Source organism: Corella eumyota, chromosome 3 (genome assembly GCF_963082875.1).
Source record: "Corella eumyota chromosome 3, kaCorEumy4.1, whole genome shotgun sequence".
Taxonomy (NCBI): domain Eukaryota; kingdom Metazoa; phylum Chordata; class Ascidiacea; order Phlebobranchia; family Corellidae; genus Corella; species Corella eumyota.
In genome coordinates this window covers 1,054,849-1,076,620 of record NC_137492.1, presented here as the reverse complement: position 1 = coordinate 1,076,620, position 21,772 = coordinate 1,054,849, and the positions used below count along the sequence as shown (strand labels likewise).

Sequence of the window (21,772 nt, the reverse complement as noted above, 5' to 3'; positions counted from 1 at the left end):
TCCAGTAAGGTCTGAGATATTTTTGTTTATTTATTCTATATTGTTTAGTGCACTAGGTATATATACTACCCTACATCTTGCATTAAAAAATTAACATAGCTTTGGGCTTGGCTATTTGACTTATGTTAAATTCTTAAAATTATCTTATATAAAACTTTAAATTTCAAGGAAAAATGTTTATTAAAAAACGGTAGGACGAATAGGCATTAATCACAGCACAACATAGTAGGTATTGGTACAATTATATGGCATGAAACAGAGTGTTTAATTGGTCCACAATCAGTACTGACAACATTTAAATTTGCACTTAACATGGGGGAATATTAAAATGATTTTAAAGTAACAAAATGTACATAGATGTAATTGATTTCATGAAAATCATAAAATAAATTTGTTTTACATAATTTCTTTATATAAGTTTAATGCACCATATAAGAGTTTATACAAATATTTAAAACGCTTAAAATAGTAAAGTTTTCGCAATGTTGTCAAAGGTTCTTAGCATTTGTTAGTCACAGTTTCGTTATTATTTGTAATCGTCGAAATACCAAGAATCTTACGTTTTCTTTCTTCGTCTATTGGTTTAGAAGCTACAGGGGCCAATGTCACTGAAATCCGTGCTTTATTTACTGGTTCTTGCCTATCAGAGAGCGACTCGAAGTTACTTACAGCTGCAAGTACGTTTTTCTTACTCTCGGTACGCGTATTTTCTCTTCCGTTAGTGGGCGCCGCCGAGCAGGGTTCGCTTGCTTTGATAGGTTGAACGATTTCTCCGTTCGTTTTCTCTTCGTTTTTCTCCTCATTTATCTTCGTTTTTTCGTCTACTTCAACTTGACCTTCTATGCCAAAAAAGTCCCTAACCTGATCTTGTTCAATGAAGTGATCCATGTCCTCAACTTCCTAATTTGTAAACAGAAAAAAAATCTAATTAGTAAACGAAAATCTACGTCATAGCTCAACTAACAAAGGACATGACGTCATAATAATAATCAATGCTGGTCTCTTTCAACAAACCAGCATTGTGACGTGACAGAGGGCAACATTATGACGTAAATTACTTACCCCTAAGTATTTGTCGTCGTTGAATATTTGTGGTGGTAAAGCTCTCGGTTTTCCGCTCTCTTCTCTCATTTTCTGACGTAATAATGGGTCCTGTGTGATGTCAACCCACGTGGATTCGATCTTTAAACTTTCGATGATGTAACGAAGTCGGGTTTGATTTCCATCGATCTGAGAAATTAATTACAAATATAATTCAAATTATTCGGGCAAAAATTTTGTAAAAAGTTTAAAATATGTTTTTAAACTAGCGGGGGTTGTCTGTAAAATTGAGTTTTTAGGTATTATTTAGTCATTTTTGATGCTCTTACCTTAAAACACTTTAAATATATATACGCCAAACTATTTCTTTTCAATATATTAATCTTATTGGTTTATAAAACTAACACAAAATAGTTTGGGTACATTTTAAGTGTTTTTGTATTAGAATTGTCGTAAATAGTGTTCTAAAAACGGGGGTAATTTACCAAAAAAATAGGCATTGCATATAACACCAAGTAAAATTTTTATTTTTAAAATGAAATAAATTATTTTAATTAACATAAGGTTTGGTATTTAACATAATCTATAATGTGGAGTACACAGTTATCTTGTTGTTTTATTACAATTATTTTTGTTTAAATTTAGTGTTTTTAACAAACTTATTTCAACCATTTAAATATTTTATAAATTTATAAATAATAGATTATACGACCTCCTGTTGTATAAGCACAGAAGAAAAACAAATTACGTATTTAAGTTGGTCTGTATTGTTTAGAAATTGTAAAACTAGTTGAATATCAAATTACTGTTCTATTATATTAAGTATTCAATTTCAAAAACCAAAATTGTTGTATTTATTTTTATATAAAACCTCAAATAATAACAGGACCAATACTCTCACGGTATTATAGTATCTGTTTATTGTATCAATAGGTTATTATTAAGTTAAAAATAGGCATTATAGAAAAACAATAATTCAATTATGACGTAATAACCTTGCGATTTCCACAAACACTTGCCCAGTAAATTCGGATAACCATTTTTAAAATTCCAAGATATTGTTATGATAAAAAGAAAACTTTAATAACATATAATCTGTGGAAGAAAATACGTAATTAATTAAATTTAATGACATGTTTAATTAAGTATACCCCGTGGCATAATGTAATTATAAGTTTTAATGTTATTTAATGCGTAATTGAAACCAGCGTTAATTCCTAATATATCCATATTCATTTTTTAAATATTTAATTCTTTTTGTATAACGTACCTTATAATACTGCTTTAAACGTTACCTTTACTATACTTTGGCATCTTACTGTGCTTAAAATAGTACTCAAAGTTTTAAACCAGTATTATGAAATACGGTTCTTATATATTATCCTAACCCGATATTAAAACACTATTTCTTTATTGAAAACATATTTGATTTTATAACAGCTTTCATTCTGGGATCAATAACACTTAAAAATCAATATCACAGCTACAATATCAAGCTTTAAATAATATATTTCTTAAACTTTAGACGATAGGCTATTTTAACGGTAAATGCGCCAATTTTTAAGCAATTTAAAATAATTGTACAAAGGTAATAACGGTATTTTCAATGACAATGTGCGCTGTAATATAATAGAGCATTTCCTAGTAAATTATTAACGAAAAGGTGGATTGTTTAACTTGCATAGACTCATAAATTTAAAGGCGCGTCGATATATGTTTAAATTATTGGGCGTTATAACTTAATATTAAAAAGGAAATGTCGTTTGTAAATAAAAAATTTAATTTAAAATAAGTAAGTTATAAAATTAACTTTTGATTGGCTGTTAAATTGCTGTCGAATTAAGCAATTGAAATATTTAAATATAAACATAGGACTTGGCCGTTAAAACGACCGTTCTAGATTGTTAAGTAAACACTCGATCGCTAGAATGCGCTACTACAAAGGACGTGACACACTAAACATTTTATTCTAAAAATTTCAGCATTATTATTTTACTAACTAACTATTTTTCTGTATTTTAAGACAATATTTAATATTTGTTGTAACTATGGGCCTCTTATTTAACTTAAAAACTCAAATTTGTTCTGCTTTAAAACTCTTATAGAACACAGTATAAAAGCGAGGTTTAGTTTATAGCCTTAACCTCAGCGTTCAATATATCTCCATGGCGATATAATAAATAACATAACTGGTATTTTTTATAGCCTTTAAATCTGACACAAACTATCTTTTTAAAAACCGCTAATATCTTTTTACTATCGTAATAAAATCCCTTAATAAATAAGCTGCTAAGTATATAAGCGTCAGTTAAAAATTAACGTCGTAAACTCGGTTTATTATTTACGATAGCCTAACACTAGCAACTATACTTCTAATATAGAAACCTTTACATTTTAGTGCTTTTAGTAATCCAACTTTACAATAACTACGCTAGCTATATTGGTGACTTTATTATTATTCATTTGATCAATTGGTCCCAACAAGCCTATTACAATAAAGTGGCTTATTTTTATTGGACATAAAAACTATTCTCATTCCCTCCCTTTTTCCTTTTCTCTCTTTATTTAACCTTTCTTCTCTCTTTATTTAACTTTTCGAGCTTTGACGTTTATTTAAGTGTACTAAATAACAAGTTTCGCTAATCCTACAGGTTTTCAATTGTGTTTCATTCAATCGAGAGCCGGCATAATGAGACTGATAATGACGTCATAATAGATTTGGTGACGTAACTTTGCGTGATTTAATAATAGGCCGATTTCAAGTTCGCTTCCGTTTTATAAAAGGTAAACAAGCGCGTTATATTTTAAATAGGAAATAAGCTGGATATGATTGTTGTTTACTGTCATCAAACAATTACCTATTATGCGTTAAAAAATCTAAATTATGACGTCACTTGAAATTACCTTTTTCTATTTTTAATACCTATTTCTACTCTTTAATAAAAAATAATGGTTTTTAATTGGTGAGAATTGTATATAATGTTATTTTGTATATTAACAGACTCAGTTTATTTTGACGAAGTTACGCTGTTGAGGCAAATTAACATTTACAACCCTCCTATTATTTCCGTATGATCAAATATCAGTATTGAGAATCTAGTGAGTCATCTTAATTTTAGCTTCATTTGACATTTTGAGGTTGGGTTTATTTTGTTTACTCTGTTACGAAACTTTCGTCATTGTTTTCGCAACACTTAATTTTTATTATATTATGACGTAATTTTCATGCTAGATGAATACATAAAAATATTGCTGCTTGTGGCAAAACGCGCTTATAAGATTTTGTATTTTTGAATCAAAGTCTAGATTAAAAGCCAAAGAGTGATTTACAATAAACAACAAGAACCGTGTTTTCAGGAGCCCTTACATAAAAAAAAAATATGTAAGTATTTTTAAAAATATAAGTATTTTTAACATCATTTTTTTTAATAATAACCTTTCAAATGGATTCAAGACATTATACTCATTATAACGATAAGGTATTTGTGCGATTAAATTAAATAGTAATCAACAAAACGTAGGTGAATTATTTCCCAAAAATGATATAAAAATCACCGGCTGTGATGTGCAATATTTCGTGTGCTGCGGTCATATTACGACCGTTAAACTTCGGTGATAGCCTGCTCAATGCATTGCAAATTGTAACTTTATTTATTTACAAATGACTAAATATTATTACTTACATGATTTAATTAAATGGTAATCAGCATAAAATGGTAAAAATGGACTAAAATAAAGAGACATTAATAATAAAATATTGCTTAAATTTATGACAAAGTTATTTTAAATATGCACACTTGAGCTACGGGAGTCTTTTAAGCTAGAAAACGCAGTTTAGCAAAAGTTTAAAAATTTTAAAAATACGAGGATAAATCCATTTTTTGTAAAATGGTTCTACTTGAATAACTTGCGTAAAAATACAACTTGATCATTTTCCAGTTTGGTTTCATAACTTTAAGGAACTACTTCGTCATGTTGTATTTTTTTACTTAGTCATGACCAAATACTGACATAGGTTAAAAGTATTTCAATGGGTATATAACGTGCTAAATTACTTAAAATCTAAGGATGCCAAGTATTATAGAGTGTAAGGTTATTATATATGCATTAATTTGCTAAATTCTCTGCAAAAGTTTCTATTTTTTTAGAGTTAATAATCGAAATAAAAATATTTTAACGTAACCGTACTATCAACTATCTGACTGCTTGCACGTTTATTTATCCTTTTGCCTAACCGATTAATTTGTAAAACAATATTTTTTTAGATAGATCTTAGGTTATGTAAACTTATTAGGAAGTGATCAAACACAAGTCAATTCTGCATGCTAAAACTTGCTTTAAAGCAAATAAAATTATGAACGGGATTCCGATCGTTGACTTTAATGAATGTGGGTTAAATTATAAGAATGAAAATATTGAGGCACTTAAAAGCACTGGAGAAAAAATTGTTGATGCATTTGTAAATGTTGGATTTGTCTATCTCTCTAATACTGGAATTGATAAGTCAGTTTTTTTTAATATATATATACTAAATTAAAAATTTAATTTGTACTTAATTATAATATTTTATACTATAAAAATCTAATTGTATGACATGCATATTTATTAAATTTTTGCAAAAATTAATGTTAAATGCCTGTCATTTTATTTAAATATTTTTTGTTTGTATAAACATAAATTTAATATTTAGAGAATCTGTAGACCAGCTTAATAAGGTGACTGCCGAATTTTTTGAAAAACCAGAGGAACAAAAAGCAAAATTTAAAAGGGAAATAAATAACTTTGGTTATGACAAAATTGGAAGTGAAAGGTAGTGCTTTTTTATTAATTAATTAAATCTAATTAGTAATTTAAATCATCTAGCAATTATAGCTTGGTGTAGTGCTTATAACACTTGGTTTCATTATGTGAGGTAGCTTGGTACAATCTTCACTGTTCTCATGCTGTAAATTATATGAATTCCTGTTGAGCCAATTCTAAATCAGCAACTTAATTATAATATTTTAAATTGCCATTGGCAACTCAAATTGGGTCTAGGTAACAGATTTTACTCTATGTTTAGGTCGTGAAGTCGACCATTTCACATCAAGGATAAAGATAAAAAAAATTTCTGTAAATTAATTTTCAATAAATTTTTTTAAACATTTTTCTAGGTTAGCAGCAGGTAACCCTGGTGATTATAAACAATCATTTAATATGACCGGTCAATCAGTTGTTGATCCAGATATAAAGTGGCCTGATGATTTAGTTCCACAATTTTCAAGTGTTACTAAAAGTTTTATGAAGCAATGTAGAGAATTGTCACTTAGAATATTAAATTCTGTCTCATATGGACTCGAATTAGAGGTTGGTTAAAAAAATTTAAATTTTTTTTATATATGCTATTCTTGATAAATTTTAACTTAGTCAATTTTAAACTTGTTTTGCTAGTTTTATGTTCTGGAATTTTTCCTTTTCCAAAAAAAAACATTTAAAGGTGGTGGGATTTTTTCATTTAAAGGTGGTGAAAAGGTGGAATTTTATTTATAGCTATAAATAGCCAAGGAAAAATTCCACCACCTTTAATTGTTACGAAATTTAGTAAGAGATTATATTTTGAGAGGATTTTTTTTTAATTTTCTACTCAACCATTTATATAATTAAACATATTTTATAAAGCAAACTTCAGGAACTGGTTTAGCATTTAAACTTATATAAAATTTTTAGACAGACTTATATTTTAAACAAGGCTATCAACAGTGGCTTATTATTTAATAAAAAATTAATATTTTTAAAAACTTTTTTATGATATTTTTTGTTTTGTTAAAGGACCCCAAATATTTATCATCCTTACATTCAAGTTTATTAAATTTTAAAAATCATTCTTCGCTGCGTTGTCTCTACTACCCTCCGGTGCCTGACAAATTGGAGAGTGGACAGGTGCGGTTACTGGAGCATACCGATTACGGGATCATGACTTTATTGTTCCAGGATACAGTTGGTGGCTTACAAGTAAGAACAAATTTATTTTTTGGTACAAACAATCGATAATTTTTAGTAAATTATTGTCATATTTTTTTATATCATTAGCCAAATTGAAAAACAGTAATTTAAAGTTTTTGTGCTAATTTTAATGCTATGGTAATTCCAAGTTAGTTTAATGTCAAACTTTTGAATATTTAGATTAAAACGAGAGATGGTGACTACGTTGATGCTTGTCCAATTGAAGATACGGTGTTAATTAATGTGGCCGATCTCCTTCAATATTGGACTAATGGAAAACTTAAATCTACTGTAAGTTAACATCATATGTGTGGTCCATGTGTAATAGCCTAAGGGTATTGTGGTTGATTTGACATGAACTATTAATCACATGAGTATTAAGCCTGGTGCTAATATTAAATCTTCATAACAGCAGTGTTTCCTGTTTAGTTGTTTATTATAAAACAACACCTCTGTAATTTAGGGTGAATTTTATGTAATTAAATTTTTACCAAACACAATTTTGTGTATATAACTTATGATAAGTGGGTTTCTTACATGAGAACATTTGCTTTGCCTTTCACATTTTTAAATTTCAACAACCTTAAATTTAAGTAAGACTATGCCCTATTTATAGGCCTCTAAATAAATAGAACTACCATTCGTGCTTGGTTAAAAAATTGGGGGCAAAAGTAAGTTGTAAATTGCGACTATATTACAACAATTAATATGTATAGACTAGTAAATATTGATGTTGTAACACTACATTGAACAAAAAATGTAACCTATTTTGTGCAGCCACACCGAATCCTTGTGCCAAGCGATCCAGTCCAAAGAAATTCTGTTCGACGATCAATTGCGTTCTTTGTTCACCCTACAGCCGATCTCCCGGTCTCTAATCCTATTATAAAAGGAGAAGAAAGTTGCAACAAACTTCTTCGTCATTTCAAAAATCATGAACTTGAAAACATGACAGTCGGGGAATATGTTTTGAGCCATTTTTCCGATAATTATGCACAGAAATAAGCCATTTTTACTTGAAGGGTATTTTAAATTTTGTTTGTTTATAGACTACCTGTTATATGACTATTTTAAATTATGAAGCTCAAAGCTAAAAAATGTGTTATAGTACTTTTAAAACCTATTGTGCCTGTAGTATTAATGGCAGAAATGTTATGCATTTATTGCTGTTTTGCTTAATTTATTTAGTGGAAATATTGAATAGTTCCAAATTGTTCCTAAATTTGTGATATTGTAAATGATATTTATTTCCGTACAGAGTTTTTTTTCACTACATTTACACAATTCTAAACATTGCCAAAAGAGTAAAAATGTTACCTGCTAAGTTCCTACTGTTAAATTATCTTGTTATTTAAAAAAACATATTTATAATTAACTATATTGCTATGAAATTTCTTAACACAAACACTTAGTCACACATATTTGGTATCAAATAAAATAAAACTTTGTTCTTTTGAATAAAGTGATCTATATTTTAAAACTTTTAATCTTTAAACGTATATTGGTTAAGTTTTTGTAGATAAGAAAATAGTTAAATATTAAAAATGTCTTTTTTTTAACATTTTTATAGATTATTATTAAAGTAGGTTCACTTATTAGAAGTTATATTACATTGAGGACAAAAAAAATTAAGTCTGACTTTTTTCACCTAAGGGAAAATACCGTAGTTATGGTTACGTATAAATTACGTCATCAATGCTTTGCGTAATTTTCTTAGTTTTAATTAAATTAGTTCAAAGTTAAAAATGTCACAGAAAACAAAGAATTTATTAAAAGATCACAATTCCCCAGGTATTTTTGTAGTCAAATTATAATCAGAAAAATGCAAATTTATTTATTTTTTTATTCATAATGTTTTTTGTAAAGGGTTTTTGCCAAATAGAAAAGCGCCAAAGAAGATCTTAAAATAAGTTAAATTAATTGAAAATAGCAAAATAAATTGAATTATTTAATTTTATCTGCTGCAATTAAACAACCTAAATTATTCATTTAGCAACTTCGTATTTAATATCTGTGCTGGAGAAAAAGGCTCACGGAGATGCTTTTCATGGTCCTGAGTCTGTTTTATTAAGAGTTACAAGTGCTTTTGCATCATTGGATGAGATTATTCCACACTGTGGAATTTATTCTCCAATCTTGAAGCTTATTAAAGATGAATTAACTGGTGAATTAACTTATTTAATTATATTAAACCAGCAGCGTGGTGTAAGGGTCAAACATTTGGATTCACTACATGAGGTCCTGTGTTTGATTCTCACCGATCCTAATCTGTAAGGAAAGCGCTATAATTTAATCTATACTTGGTTTGGTGACCATGCCATAATAGCCTTTACTATAAAATCTTTGTATAAACATTATTACTTTTGGCATGTTTTAAATCATTAAATTGATTTCGTCATTTTTTTCCGTCGCATTGTTGTAATATTAATTGTATGCAGTAATATTAATTGTACTTTATTAATGTACTATTGCGCGAAAAAACAAAATAAAAAATAAACGGTATAAACTCTTGCTAATCCAAGGCAAAATTATGGCATTAAGCTACTTAATCATAAGATACTTATATAAATATTTTAGAGGCAGTATACAGTGATACTTATACTACTGCAACTTCTACCTCTGATAAGAAATCAAAGATTGAAAGAGTTCCTTATTTTATATTGTTACAGGTACAACTAAAACTTATGTTTATTTTTATAGTCTAATGATATTTTAGTTTACATAATTTAATAAATTTATATTTCTACCATATAATAAACAGTTAAAAATCGTATTTTTAACACAGAGGTTGCATGAGCAAAGAAGTCAGTCAACTGACTTACTTGAAACTGAAATAGAAACTCAAAAAAATAAATATCTCCAAACTAAAACTGAAGTTTTAAAGAAAAACAATGAAATCCTAAATTTGAAAAAGGATTTTCAGGAGAATGACAATCGTGTAAAATATTTGATGGAAACAATTAAATTTAAGGATGAAGAAATACAAAAGTAAGTAAAAATTTTGTTTAAATTATGTTAAAGCCAATTAGTTTATAAATTAATATTAAGTTCTTTATTTAAAGTATTACTTAGGTTATGAATAAAATAGATTTGCTATAGTACAGTTTTATATAGGCTACTCTTTATAAGCAAGTAAAAACAACAATTTGTAGGTTTTAATTATTAATATTGTAGTTGCACCAGCAGAAAAAGCTAAATTAGAAAATAGAATAAAATGAGGAAAAAAGTTTAAAAAATCAGACAGAAAAAGGTAGCATATTTAAAATAAGATATTATTTTTTAGTAATTTATAACAAGTTTTTAGGCTTGTACCAGTTTATACTAGTTTATAATTAAATAAATTTTTGTACTAGACTTCAACAACAACTTCAAAATGAACAAGAAATCACAGACCAAAAAGCTTTGGAATTTTCAGAGAACATGAAACTAATGGAGTCTAGCAACAAAATGGTTCAACTTGAATCAGAGAATTTAAGGAGATACAAAATATCTTATGATACACTTAAAGATACGTTTGATCTTCCACCAGATAAAAGGCCAAGAAGAGGGTTTCGAAGGCCTGTTATTTCAACTAAAAAGGTATAGCATAGTTGGCAATAATTTTAGGTTATTTATAGCACATCACATTGCCAAAAAGGTGAACCTTTGTGCATCTTAACTGTTAAACATCGAAAAACATTTATATTTTGATAACTTTATCTTCGATGTGGGAAAGTCGAATGCATGACTTAAACATAGAGTAACAACAGTTACCCTGACCCAGTCTTGAGTTGCCTGTGACAGTTTGAGATATTATAGATAATAATGCCAAATAATTGAGTTGCAGACTAGGTGCTGGCTCAGCAGAAGTTTACACCATTTATAGCGCCTTACTTAAGGGTGCTACAGTATGAGATTACTTGGAATTGAACCTAGAACCTGATGTAGTGTAGGAAGTGTTCTGACTACTACACCATGCTTCCAACAAAATTTTTTATCAAAGTTTCTGTAAAAAATATTTTAAAACTTTTTTAACAGACTCAGCTTCTTTCCAGCATAGAAGCAGCATCAAAGTTAGAACAACAAATTATTGAGGTTCAAACTAAGAGCTTGGAGGAATATGATCTTTACCTGGAAGATGTTAAGAGCCATCTTTGCTCCCAGAAGTTTGCGGAAAGCGAACAAGATCCCAACTTCTTTACTGAAGAGTTGCAACTCGAAAATCTTGGTGATGAGGTAAGCTAATCATTGCTGTTTCACTTTGCAATTTGGGAAGAACTTTTGAGTGATCTAATAACACAGACCTAGCCCTTTTTATATATATTTATTTATCCTCGATGTGAGAAGGTCAACTTTATGTTCTAAACTTAAAGCAACATCAGTTACCCCGACCCAGATCATGAGTTAACTTTAACAGTTTGAGATATTACAGATTATACTTGCCCCATATCAAGCTGCTGATTAAGTGTTGATTTAGAAGAAATTCATACCAATCTAGGACGCTACAGAATAAGAGCATTGGGTATCAACCATGGACTTCTTAAGTTGTATAAGTTCAGGATAGTCTTGGGACTTTACAGCTACGTTATATCACAATATTTTATTTATTTGAATTGTTTTTTTTTATAAACTATTACAAATAGGGTATCAATTTGTCACTACATTAAAAAATTTTAACAAATCTTACAATTTATTTTCAGATGAACGCAAAACTTAAAAACTTTCGCCGCCTTATAACTGGGGCAGTCGTTGAGCTTGAACTGTTGCGCCAACACCGTGATGTCCTCCAAAGTCAACTCTCTCAGATGGAGCAAGCTGAGAACGTTGCCGCCGGCGATACCACAAGTAATGCAGGAACTTTACCCCCATCCTCAATGGCAGGGGGACCGGGAAGTAGCAGAATGATGACGCATGATGACACAGGGAAAAAGACGAGCACAGGTTATTTGTAAAAATACATGTCAAGAGCTCACCTTTCAGCATTTTCTTTGTCACGATATGGTTGCAACCTTTGACTAATATTTACCTGTAATAATTTACCTGCACACCACAACAGGCATTTTGATTTATTTTGCAGGTCTTTAATTTGCACATACATATAATGGAGCAGCCAATAAGCTTCATGATATAAATTGTGTATTTAATCTGGAAAATGTAAGTGCTGTTACATAACTATCACTTTTTCTTAAGAATCCTTTTTTCTTAAGAATCTCAACTTTCAATGGAGAGTGGTCTTGAAGAGGATACGACTCCACTCGTTGATCCAACTCGTGATCCGTTTAACCCTCAGGAGAAATTACTTAGTAAATACTCAGCCATGATTTACACTTCAACTAACTCTGGTAAGTAACAAAAATTTTAGTTGATACTTAAAATGTAACTTTCTTTAAATTGAGTGTTTTCAACTTTACCACATAATACAGACTGTGTGGTGTAAGGGTCAACACTTGGCTTCACTACTTAAGGTGTTGGGTTGCATCCCCACTGCTTTTGAGCTGTAGCAGCCTTGAGTATGGCACTATAAACGGTATGAACTCCTGCTAAGCCAGCACTTAATCACAAGCTTAACTATCGGCAAATATATCCCATAATATCCAAAACTGCCACAGGCAACTTGAGACTTGGTTGGGGTAACTAATCTTACTTTATGTTTAGGTCATGAAGTTGGCCCTTTCACTTCCGGGATAAAGAAAAAACAAAGTTTTACATAAATTATTAGACTATGTGTTATAATTTTTACTTATTTTTAAGGCAAAACTTTTGATGAAATCACAATCGCAAAATTCTGCAAAAGTTGTGGAGAAAAGACAACAATTTGTCCTCATAAAGTGACCAAGAATGACATGGTTGTCAGCCTTCCTATGAACTGTACTCATATCAAACTTGCAAGGCCGATGGTTAGACTTTCAATGCCTGGTGCTGGGTAAGATATTGTCTGTACTTTCTGTAATATATGACAATTAAAAGTTATTTAAAAACATTGGTTATTGATTTTTAAAAGTGTTCTAGCACGCTATGTTGTCCTGCTTCATAGTAATTTTAATTTAAACTCTTAATATTTATTTTTGTGCAAACTAAAATATGTTTAAATGCAAAGTTCATTAAGGTTTAAAACCCATATTATTGTACAATATTGTCTTGTAGTTTAGTTTTGTTCAGATGATTCTAAATGCATTATTTATGCCTATTATGAAATCTAATTTAACTTAATATTATAAAAATAAACTATGTTTAATGTAGATTAGCTGAGCTTGAAAACTTTGGACAATCCAGCCATGGAAAGTGGTATGATCCAATACCAGAAAACCAGTGGGGTTCTACAGGTCAGAAATCTATTTTAACATTAAAAATCAACTGTTTGCTAACTAAATATGTTTAAATATATTTATATGCCTTTAGTCGTTTGGAATATTATTGATTATACTCGCCTGACAATTAAACTGCTAATTAATTGTTGCCTCAGCGGAAGTTTATACCAATTATAGTGCTTACTTAAGGGTGCTAAAACATAAGAGCAGTCGAAATCGAACCCAGGACCTCATGTAGAGAAGCAAAGTATTTTGACCACTACACCACACTGCTGGACATATTAAAAGGTAAGAATATATTTAATGGACTTCAACTTAATTTCTTGTTCTAAGAACAAAGCGAAGATAACTCAGTTTGTCGCCAGCTTACTCCTTTATGGAAAGATTCCAAAAGAAGAGCAGGGATCGATGTCAATGTAAGCTCCTCATCAGTTTGTGCATCCCGAGATCTTCCCCTGGATCGAGTGTTTTCATTGGCTGAGCAGTTTTACGCTAGTTTGTTGTGGAAAGATGAGCATATTAGTGAGGATGATGAAGTTTCAAGCATCAAGTAAATAATGTTTGTCCTCAATTTTGTATTTATAACAATTCTAGAAATTTATGGTGTAAGCTTTCCAATATTAAATCAAGCTTTTTATTGAGCTGTTTATTTAAACCAGATTTTTGCCTACCTTTTTTTGTATATTTTTATCCTCGATGTGAGAAGGTCAAATGCTCGACCTAAACATAGAGTAACATCAGTTACTTCTTAACCAAGGCGCTACAGCATGAGAGCAGTGGGGATTAAACCCACGACCTTATGTGATGTAGCAAGTGTTCTTACCACTACACCACCTTATGGTCTGCATTTTAATTGTTGTAATGTGATTGCTACTCTTAACTAATATTTACTTGTAATAAATAACCCAAGCAATACTTTTTTGTGACATATTAGAAACATCGCACACAGTATTATTTTTAATATTTTAACAGGGAATACTTGTACAACTTTATGTCTGATCGATATCAGGAAGATGAGATATCACCCATGGCAACCTATGACCTCATAACTGCTGTAGTCAAGTTTGCCTCAAGAGATAAGGTAATTTTATCCTAGATATAAAATGCCAACTTCACAACCTTAACAAAGAGTAACATTTGTTATCCTTGTCCTAGTCTTAAGTTGACCTTGGCAGTTTAGGAAATTATATATAGATTATATTTGCATGATAATTGATTTGCAAATAGGTTTTTGGCTCATATAGTCTAACTTAAGGTCACTGCAGCATAGTTGCTGTTGGGATTAAACCCAGGACCTCCTATTGTAAAGCCAAGTGTTCTAACCCTTACGCCATGCGCCCAGTGTTGTGGAATTTATTCTATGTTTAACATAATATAATAACTGACTGTAATTATTACAGATTGTTTATGTGTTTGGCTTAACACTAGCTGGCATTATGGATGGCTCTCTAGCTCGATACATCCATCTAGTGGCTGATTTAATCAACGTTATAGAGTGGAAACAGATCGGGGATTTTCAGTCTTTTGCAGATATTTTGTATCCCTTTATGCATGTAAGTGGGTTGTATTAAAACTATATTATTAATGCATGTGAGTTATTCTGTAACTGGGTATAGATAATGTAATTTTGGATGGTTCATGGATCAAATACCAGCAGCGTGGTGTTGTAGTCAGAACACTTGGCTTTGTTACATGAAGTCCTTGGTTCGATTCATACAACTTTTGTGCTGTAGCTCCTTTGAGTAAGGCGCTATAAACAGTATAAACTCCTGCTAAGCCAACAACTAATCAGCAGCATAATTATCGGAAAATTATAATCTATAATATCCCAAACTGCCAAAAGAAACTTAAGACTGGGTCAGGGTAGCTGATGTTACTCTTTGTTTAGGTCGTGAAGTTGACCTTTTTACATGGAGAATAAATAAATGTAAAAATTATAAATAAAAAATACATGTCATTTAAAAACAATATTTCAACAGGAGGATGATATGGAGATGTTGGTGATGGAATACACAGCTTTTAGTGAGAACAAAATTTCCAAAACTTTGGTTATGAGTTACATCATTCATATTATCATTAAAAACAAGGAGCCAAGAATAATGGTAATTTGTAAATATAAAGTACAAAGATTATTTAACATATTTGCTTGTTACCTGCTAATTACTTTTTTACTGAACAGAAACTAGCCGTTTATAGCACATTTTTTTAAGGGTGCCATATCATAAAAAAGGGCAATTAAACCGAGGACTTTATTTAGTTAAGCCAAATGTTCTAACTACCACACCACATTGTCGATAAAAATAATTAAACTACATTTATTTATACATTTTTAATTGTTAATTAGGATGCAGAGGCAAAGTTGTCGACCATTAAAACCAACGAGAAAGGTCACATGACTGAGGCTGAGTTCATCACAGCTATGGAAGGGATTTCCCCTCTCGCGAGAGAACAACTGATTTCGAGGCTTATGCAGGAGTGTATGCTGACTCTTGGATGCACAATTGTTCCGGTTAAAAGACTGGCTGGTAGGTTAAAAAAAGCAATTTTTTTATTATCTTACTTAAGGGCACTACAGCATGGAAGCAGTGGGGATCAAACCAAGAACTCCATGTTGTAAAGTCAAGCATTCTAAGTACTACACCATGATGCTGGTCAAAAAACGTTATTATCCAAAAATATTAAATAATAATGTTTTCATTTTTAGCAATAGCTGGGTACATAAGTTTCCTCCAAATAAGTCCGCTCCTACAAGAGCAAATACAATCTAGAATGGAAGGAGCTAGGCTAAGCAACAAAGAAGGTAAATTTAATGAAGTATAACCTTTTTTATAGCTGTATATATACCATTCGATTACTGGTTAATTACAATTTAAGATGATTATCCATAGTTTTTACTTGTTTTTTACTTGTGCAATGTTTTAGTATTTTTACTATTTACTATAGCCTATATTAAGGACCGTTAGTCATTTGTATAAAGCACGTATCTTTATTCAAAATTAAATAGGGTATTGAATTTTAATTAGGTTTTTATTTTTGTAATTTTAGAACCGGTTTCAAAACTACCAATGTCAAAAAGTTTGGTTCCTGAGACTGGCACTTTAATCACGATGAGCCAGGTAATTTTGTTTCTTTATTTGTTGATAAAGGTCACTCTTACAGCCCAATTATACAGTAACAGTTAGATATTATGGCTTATAATTGCTTGATAATTAACCTGCTGATTTTTTTTTTCACAGGGTTATAGCATTCAATCATTGGGGATCGAACTTAAGGCCCATATAGTGAACAGAAGTGTTTTAACCATTACACAGCAATATTAAACAAAAGGTTTGCAAAAATTTTGTGATTATTTTTAAACTATGTTTTTATTATTTTAGATCAGGTTACTGGCTTCAAATATATCCCGACAGCAACAGGCAGGCAACCGACAGTCACAACAGTCGTTTAATGATGAATTCTACTGGCAATCAAGGCCAAATACCAGAGACAGTGGGATGTGAAAGGATTCCAAGTTTTGCACAACTCGTGTTGCACTTTTTTTTATACATTTACCTTTAATTAATAAGTACTTTAAACAACTATTATTTTAGATACACACATACATTTAAATATTGGATATTTTATTTTGTTTACCTTTTGTTTTTATACAGTATTATTGATTGCATAGTTATTTAACCCACAATGAAACATTTTTGTTAATTTTACCCTATACTCTAACTCTGCTCTTGGAAGGGCATGGTAATTACTGAAAAAACGATTTCTAATTTTTGTTAAATGTTAGTTTTAAAATCTTTTTTGGGTGGTATTTTTGTGATTTTTACCTTTTGTTTTTACAATATTTCTTTCTATACTTTTTTGCACTAATATTATAGAACTTTACTGTGGTTGAATTGTTTTTTAATGCACAAAATTTAATTTAGAATAAGTTTACAAACTCCTTTATAAATATTCCCTAAGAGTTTACAGAATAAAGGTTTGATTTTGTTAATATTAAAAAAGGTAAAGATAGAAATTTTGAGGATAAATTAATATAATAAATCGCTCGGCTGGTTTCTGACGACAACACACAAAAGTTCCCGGGCAAAATCTCCTCGTGGTTGCGACATGTGTTTAACTTTGCCTTAAACTTAAACGTAAAAAAACAAACCGAACCTTAATTGTAACAAAGTTTGGTAGACTGAAATGAGTATGTTTAGTTAATAACAATATTTTGATTGTTTTTAGGTTGTTTGTGGTGTAATATGGTTTCAATTGGTGCTAATTTCTGGATTCAATTTTTAATTTTATTCCGTTTTCAATTTACTTTTTCGAATATAATTCACGAACGTTTGGACCATTCAAGCTGCATTTTAAACGGCCCAATTGAAAAGGCAACAGATATTAAATGTGTTTATGTGGAATGTAAAGAAACTGAAGCTATATTTCATATTCATTGGGAAAAATTTAAGGAGTTTCAATCGAATCCAGGTAAGCTTATAACTTAATTCTAATTTTAAAATTTGGTATTTGTCATTGTTTAAATGGTAGTAACAATAAGTCATTTATTAATATTGTTGCATTTATTCGTATTGTTATAAAAACAATACAACATAATACACCATACAATAAATTGTTTTAATCAATAGGATAATAAAAGATTACTAAAATAATTTGTGATTTTTATGTTTATAAAAGCTTGTATTTAAAAAGTTTTGGTAAAAATTTTACCAATAAAATTGGTGTTACTTCTATAGATTTAAGTAGGAATTTATTTGTGATAAGTGATAAAGGCTGCACTGCCGATATTTCTATTCACGGACAACTTAAATTTGTGAACATTTACGCTAAATATGGAAATTGCAGCAAGGATTTATACGTAAGTTTATTGTATTTTTAAATAGAAAAAAAATATATTCAGAATTTTAAACAGATCTATAATGCATTTAATACAAGGTCACTTCTAACTGATTGTTAAAATTTATTTCAATAAATTTATACATTAATATTTATAGTAGCTATCAAGTATGGTTTACAGTAGCCTTGATTTACTGATTTTTGGAGCGTAGAAAGCAGTAACTGATAAATTTTACTTTGTTAAAGTTTTGTTTATTTTAGTGGGATAATGGAAATTTGGTTTACAATTTTAAAGAAAGTATTTCTTATGTTACAAAAGAGAATTATTATATTTATGATTTAAATTATCAATGTTTATTCACAACTCAAAATGAAGTCACTAGAACCATTATAAGTAAGTAGGCCAGTTATTTATATAAGTGCTTTAAAAGTACTTTCTAAAAAAGTTAGTGTAAAATTTGATCTTAGATTTCGAAATTAAATAGTTTATAATTTTACTAGTTATTTTTTAATAATGATATAATTTTAATGTTTTAGATTCTAAGCTTCAGGAAAAAAGTACTTTTGAAACAAACCAAGGTTTGTAAAATCTATTTAAATAACTTACATATACAACTATATATATATATTAGAGTCTAAACGATATTTATATATGTATGTCCAATTCTGAACCCACAAAATAAATAAAACTGCCATTTGTGGTGAACATAAAGTTTTCTCAGGCAAATTTTAGTTGAGAGTTACAACCATATTGCGACAATTAAAACCCCAACCATATGAGACCCACTTTAAATAATATATTACCTATATTTATAAAATATCATGTTGTAAGTACTTTATTTAACACTTTACTAATATCATTTAGATGAATGCACATCGCTTGTTAGCTCTGCTGTAATTCCGACCATTGAAAACTTCCACCAAACTTTTTACATGTCATCTATAGGTGGGGACAATAATGGAGTGGTAAGTAATCTGATTTTTGTAACTTAAGGACGTTGTTCCAAGTAAAAGTTACTCATTAATTAGTAAGTTTATGATATGATTATATATAAGTGTTTGTAGTATGTTCATGCTATGTTTGATTTTGTTAGGCTTAGCAGACTGTCTTAAAAGATATTATTTTTATACAAAAATTAATGTTAACAATGCACCACAAAACCTAATCTTAATACTAAAATAATTGGATAAATTTGTTATTAGTTGGTTCAGGGACCTCTTGATGATAGAGTTTTTGATTTCCACTACTTTCCCTTCACAACTCCATCTTGGGAGTTAAAACCTGTTAGAATGGACGATGGATTTCATGTTTATTCTTTTCAAAAGCCTCATCAGATTGTGGCTGTACTTTCGGATGAATTAAACACAAGTGAAACTTATAATGGGTAAGATGTGTTAATTACTTATAGGTAAACAAAATCGGTGACATAGTCAGAACACTTGGCTTCACTACATGAGGTCCTGGGTTTAATCATCACTGCTCTATCAACAGCGAAATTATCATGAAATTATAATTAATAATATTTCAAACTGCCAAAGTAAACTCAAAACTGAGTAACGGTAAGTGATGTTACTCTGTGTTTGAAGTGAGAAGTCGATCTTTCCACATCGAGGATAAATATATATTAAAAACACAGTATTCTATAAAAAATAATATATATATATAATATAAAAATTGCTTAATTTTAAGACTAAAGCGAACTTAATTTAAAACTAATTAAATTTTTAGACAAATGGCATCCTACTCTGTTCTACCTTTATGTGCATGGGGCAAAGAATATGTTGTTATAGCCTACCCAAGCTCACGCATGAGTCTTATTATAACATCTTATCACCCTCATACTTTTATTGAGCTAACTATGCCCCACAACAAGGTTGTAACCCACTATCTCTCCAGAGTAGGGACTGTGACTTTTACGACAGGTGTTGGAAAGTTGAAAGATATCAACGAGCTTACTGGATCAAGGGTTGTGACTAGCTATAAAGTCGGAGTGGTGGTGCTGATTGAGTATGCCAGTGTGAGTTACAACTCTTGCTTAGTTTTTTTAAATTTAAAGATTTGTAGAAACTGAAAACCTGTGTGTAACCATAATTTATATATATTAAAGCTTAATTGACAATATATGTATGTTTGTCCAATTTATCGGTCTACAAAAAATAAAACTGCCGTTTGTGGTTCCCAGGTAATTTATAACAGGCAAATATTAACTGAAAATTGAAACCTTGCTATGACAATTAAATCGACTAGAGGGCGGGCTTGTTGTCCAGTATTAATAATAATTTAACTAGTAGAATTCTTACCAATATTGTTATTATTTGTTCAGCTTCCTCTATATGTCCCTTACACTAATCTCGATATAATGGCTGAGCAATTACTACCAGTAACATTATGGGGAGACCAGTATTACATAAACCCAGATTCACATCATTTAGCTGGATATATTATAAGAATTGTGGCATACAAGGAAAAAGTTAATATTAGAGTAAGATATTTATAAACTGATTATGTTAGATTTTAATTGTACATTAAGATATTAGTACTTTTACAAATCTGTTTACATTTTTGCAACATTTACTTGCCTTCTAATCATATATAATAATTGTATATGTACATTGTTTTTTTCTAAACTTAAGTTTAGTTTTGTTAACTTTTGTAAACTTAATTTTGTGTGCAGTGGGTAACAGATAATTCTCAAATAAGAAAAACAGTTTATCCTTTTTTATTTGCTGAAATTCAAATATTATCGATAACAAGTGGGTATTTGTACAGTGAGCAAGGGAATAGTTTCGGTGTTGCTCTGTTTGGGAATAGTGGAGTCAGAAACTCTTTTGGTAAGTTTGTGGCAATTAGTTGAAAACATAAGAAGTATTGGTTTGTAGTGTATTGACCTCATAATACCATCCAAAAGTCTTAAATTGTACAATGTTTGGAATAAAATTGACTTTATGATATTACCTTAACCCAGTCTCAAGTTGTACAAGATTAAGACATTATTAACTTTATGATATTACCTTAACCCAGTCTTAAGTTGTACAAGTTTAAGATATTATTGACCTTATGATTTTACTCCAACCCAGTCTCAAGTTGTACAAGTTTAAAATATTATTGACCTTATGATTTTACTCCAACCCAGTCTCAAGTTGTACAAGTTTAAGATATTATTGACCTCATATTACTATCCAAACTCATATGCAAGTTTAAGATATTCTTAACCTTACCCCAACCCAGTCTTAGGCTGCAACTTTAAAATATCATTACACTTGTTACATAACTACGCCAAGTTTAAAACTAGTACCAATTAATGCTTAATAACATTTAAATTTCTATATAATATAAAATCTTTGTGCTGCAGGAGATATACCATTATACCCATTCATGAGCATAGTAGCTCCAATAAAAAGTTACACAAACTTTCAAACAATGAACACTGCATATAATATTCCTTTTCCAACTGGGGAACAATTTCATTTTTCAGCTTCAGTTACTGCTGCTCATGGTCAAGGTATGTGCTTGTTAATTTGTGAAATATCTTGTGTTTTATTTAATTTTAACAGATACTCTTAGTGTTTTACGAAATTTCGAATTAATATATTCAATAGCACATCGTTTGATTTACATTTTATTTGTC

The 21,772-nt window shown here is 29.9% G+C and overlaps 3 protein-coding genes across 3 annotated transcripts; 2 read left to right on the top strand and 1 right to left on the bottom strand.

The window, feature by feature from the left end:
* Positions 1-167: 167 nt before the first annotated feature.
* On the bottom strand, positions 168-3,422 carry LOC145745360 (uncharacterized). The gene is made up of 3 exons (XM_082563412.1): positions 2,037-3,422; positions 1,063-1,230; positions 168-900 (listed from the first exon to the last, which is right to left on the bottom strand). Exons 1-3 carry the CDS (start codon positions 2,079-2,081, stop codon positions 499-501), a joined length of 615 nt encoding a protein of 204 aa, XP_082419538.1. The 5' UTR covers positions 2,082-3,422; the 3' UTR covers positions 168-498.
* A 914-nt stretch (positions 3,423-4,336) lies between these two features.
* On the top strand, positions 4,337-8,478 carry LOC145745347 (uncharacterized). The gene is made up of 7 exons (XM_082563396.1): positions 4,337-4,423; positions 5,307-5,544; positions 5,732-5,851; positions 6,195-6,387; positions 6,850-7,032; positions 7,204-7,314; positions 7,801-8,478. The coding sequence occupies exons 2-7, from the start codon at positions 5,396-5,398 to the stop codon at positions 8,026-8,028; spliced, it is 984 nt and encodes a 327-aa protein (XP_082419522.1). The 5' UTR covers positions 4,337-4,423; positions 5,307-5,395; the 3' UTR covers positions 8,029-8,478.
* Positions 8,479-8,693: 215 nt separating this feature from the next.
* Positions 8,694-17,237, top strand: LOC145744977 (uncharacterized). Its single transcript, XM_082562959.1, has 18 exons — positions 8,694-8,814; positions 9,017-9,187; positions 9,601-9,692; positions 9,809-10,011; positions 10,377-10,602; positions 11,041-11,238; positions 11,703-11,943; positions 12,210-12,344; positions 12,754-12,925; positions 13,243-13,325; positions 13,644-13,860; positions 14,283-14,391; positions 14,711-14,863; positions 15,290-15,412; positions 15,655-15,835; positions 16,015-16,110; positions 16,356-16,426; positions 16,688-17,237. The coding sequence occupies exons 1-18, from the start codon at positions 8,769-8,771 to the stop codon at positions 16,808-16,810; spliced, it is 2,640 nt and encodes an 879-aa protein (XP_082419085.1). The 5' UTR covers positions 8,694-8,768; the 3' UTR covers positions 16,811-17,237.
* The last annotated feature ends 4,535 nt before the right edge of the window (positions 17,238-21,772 follow it).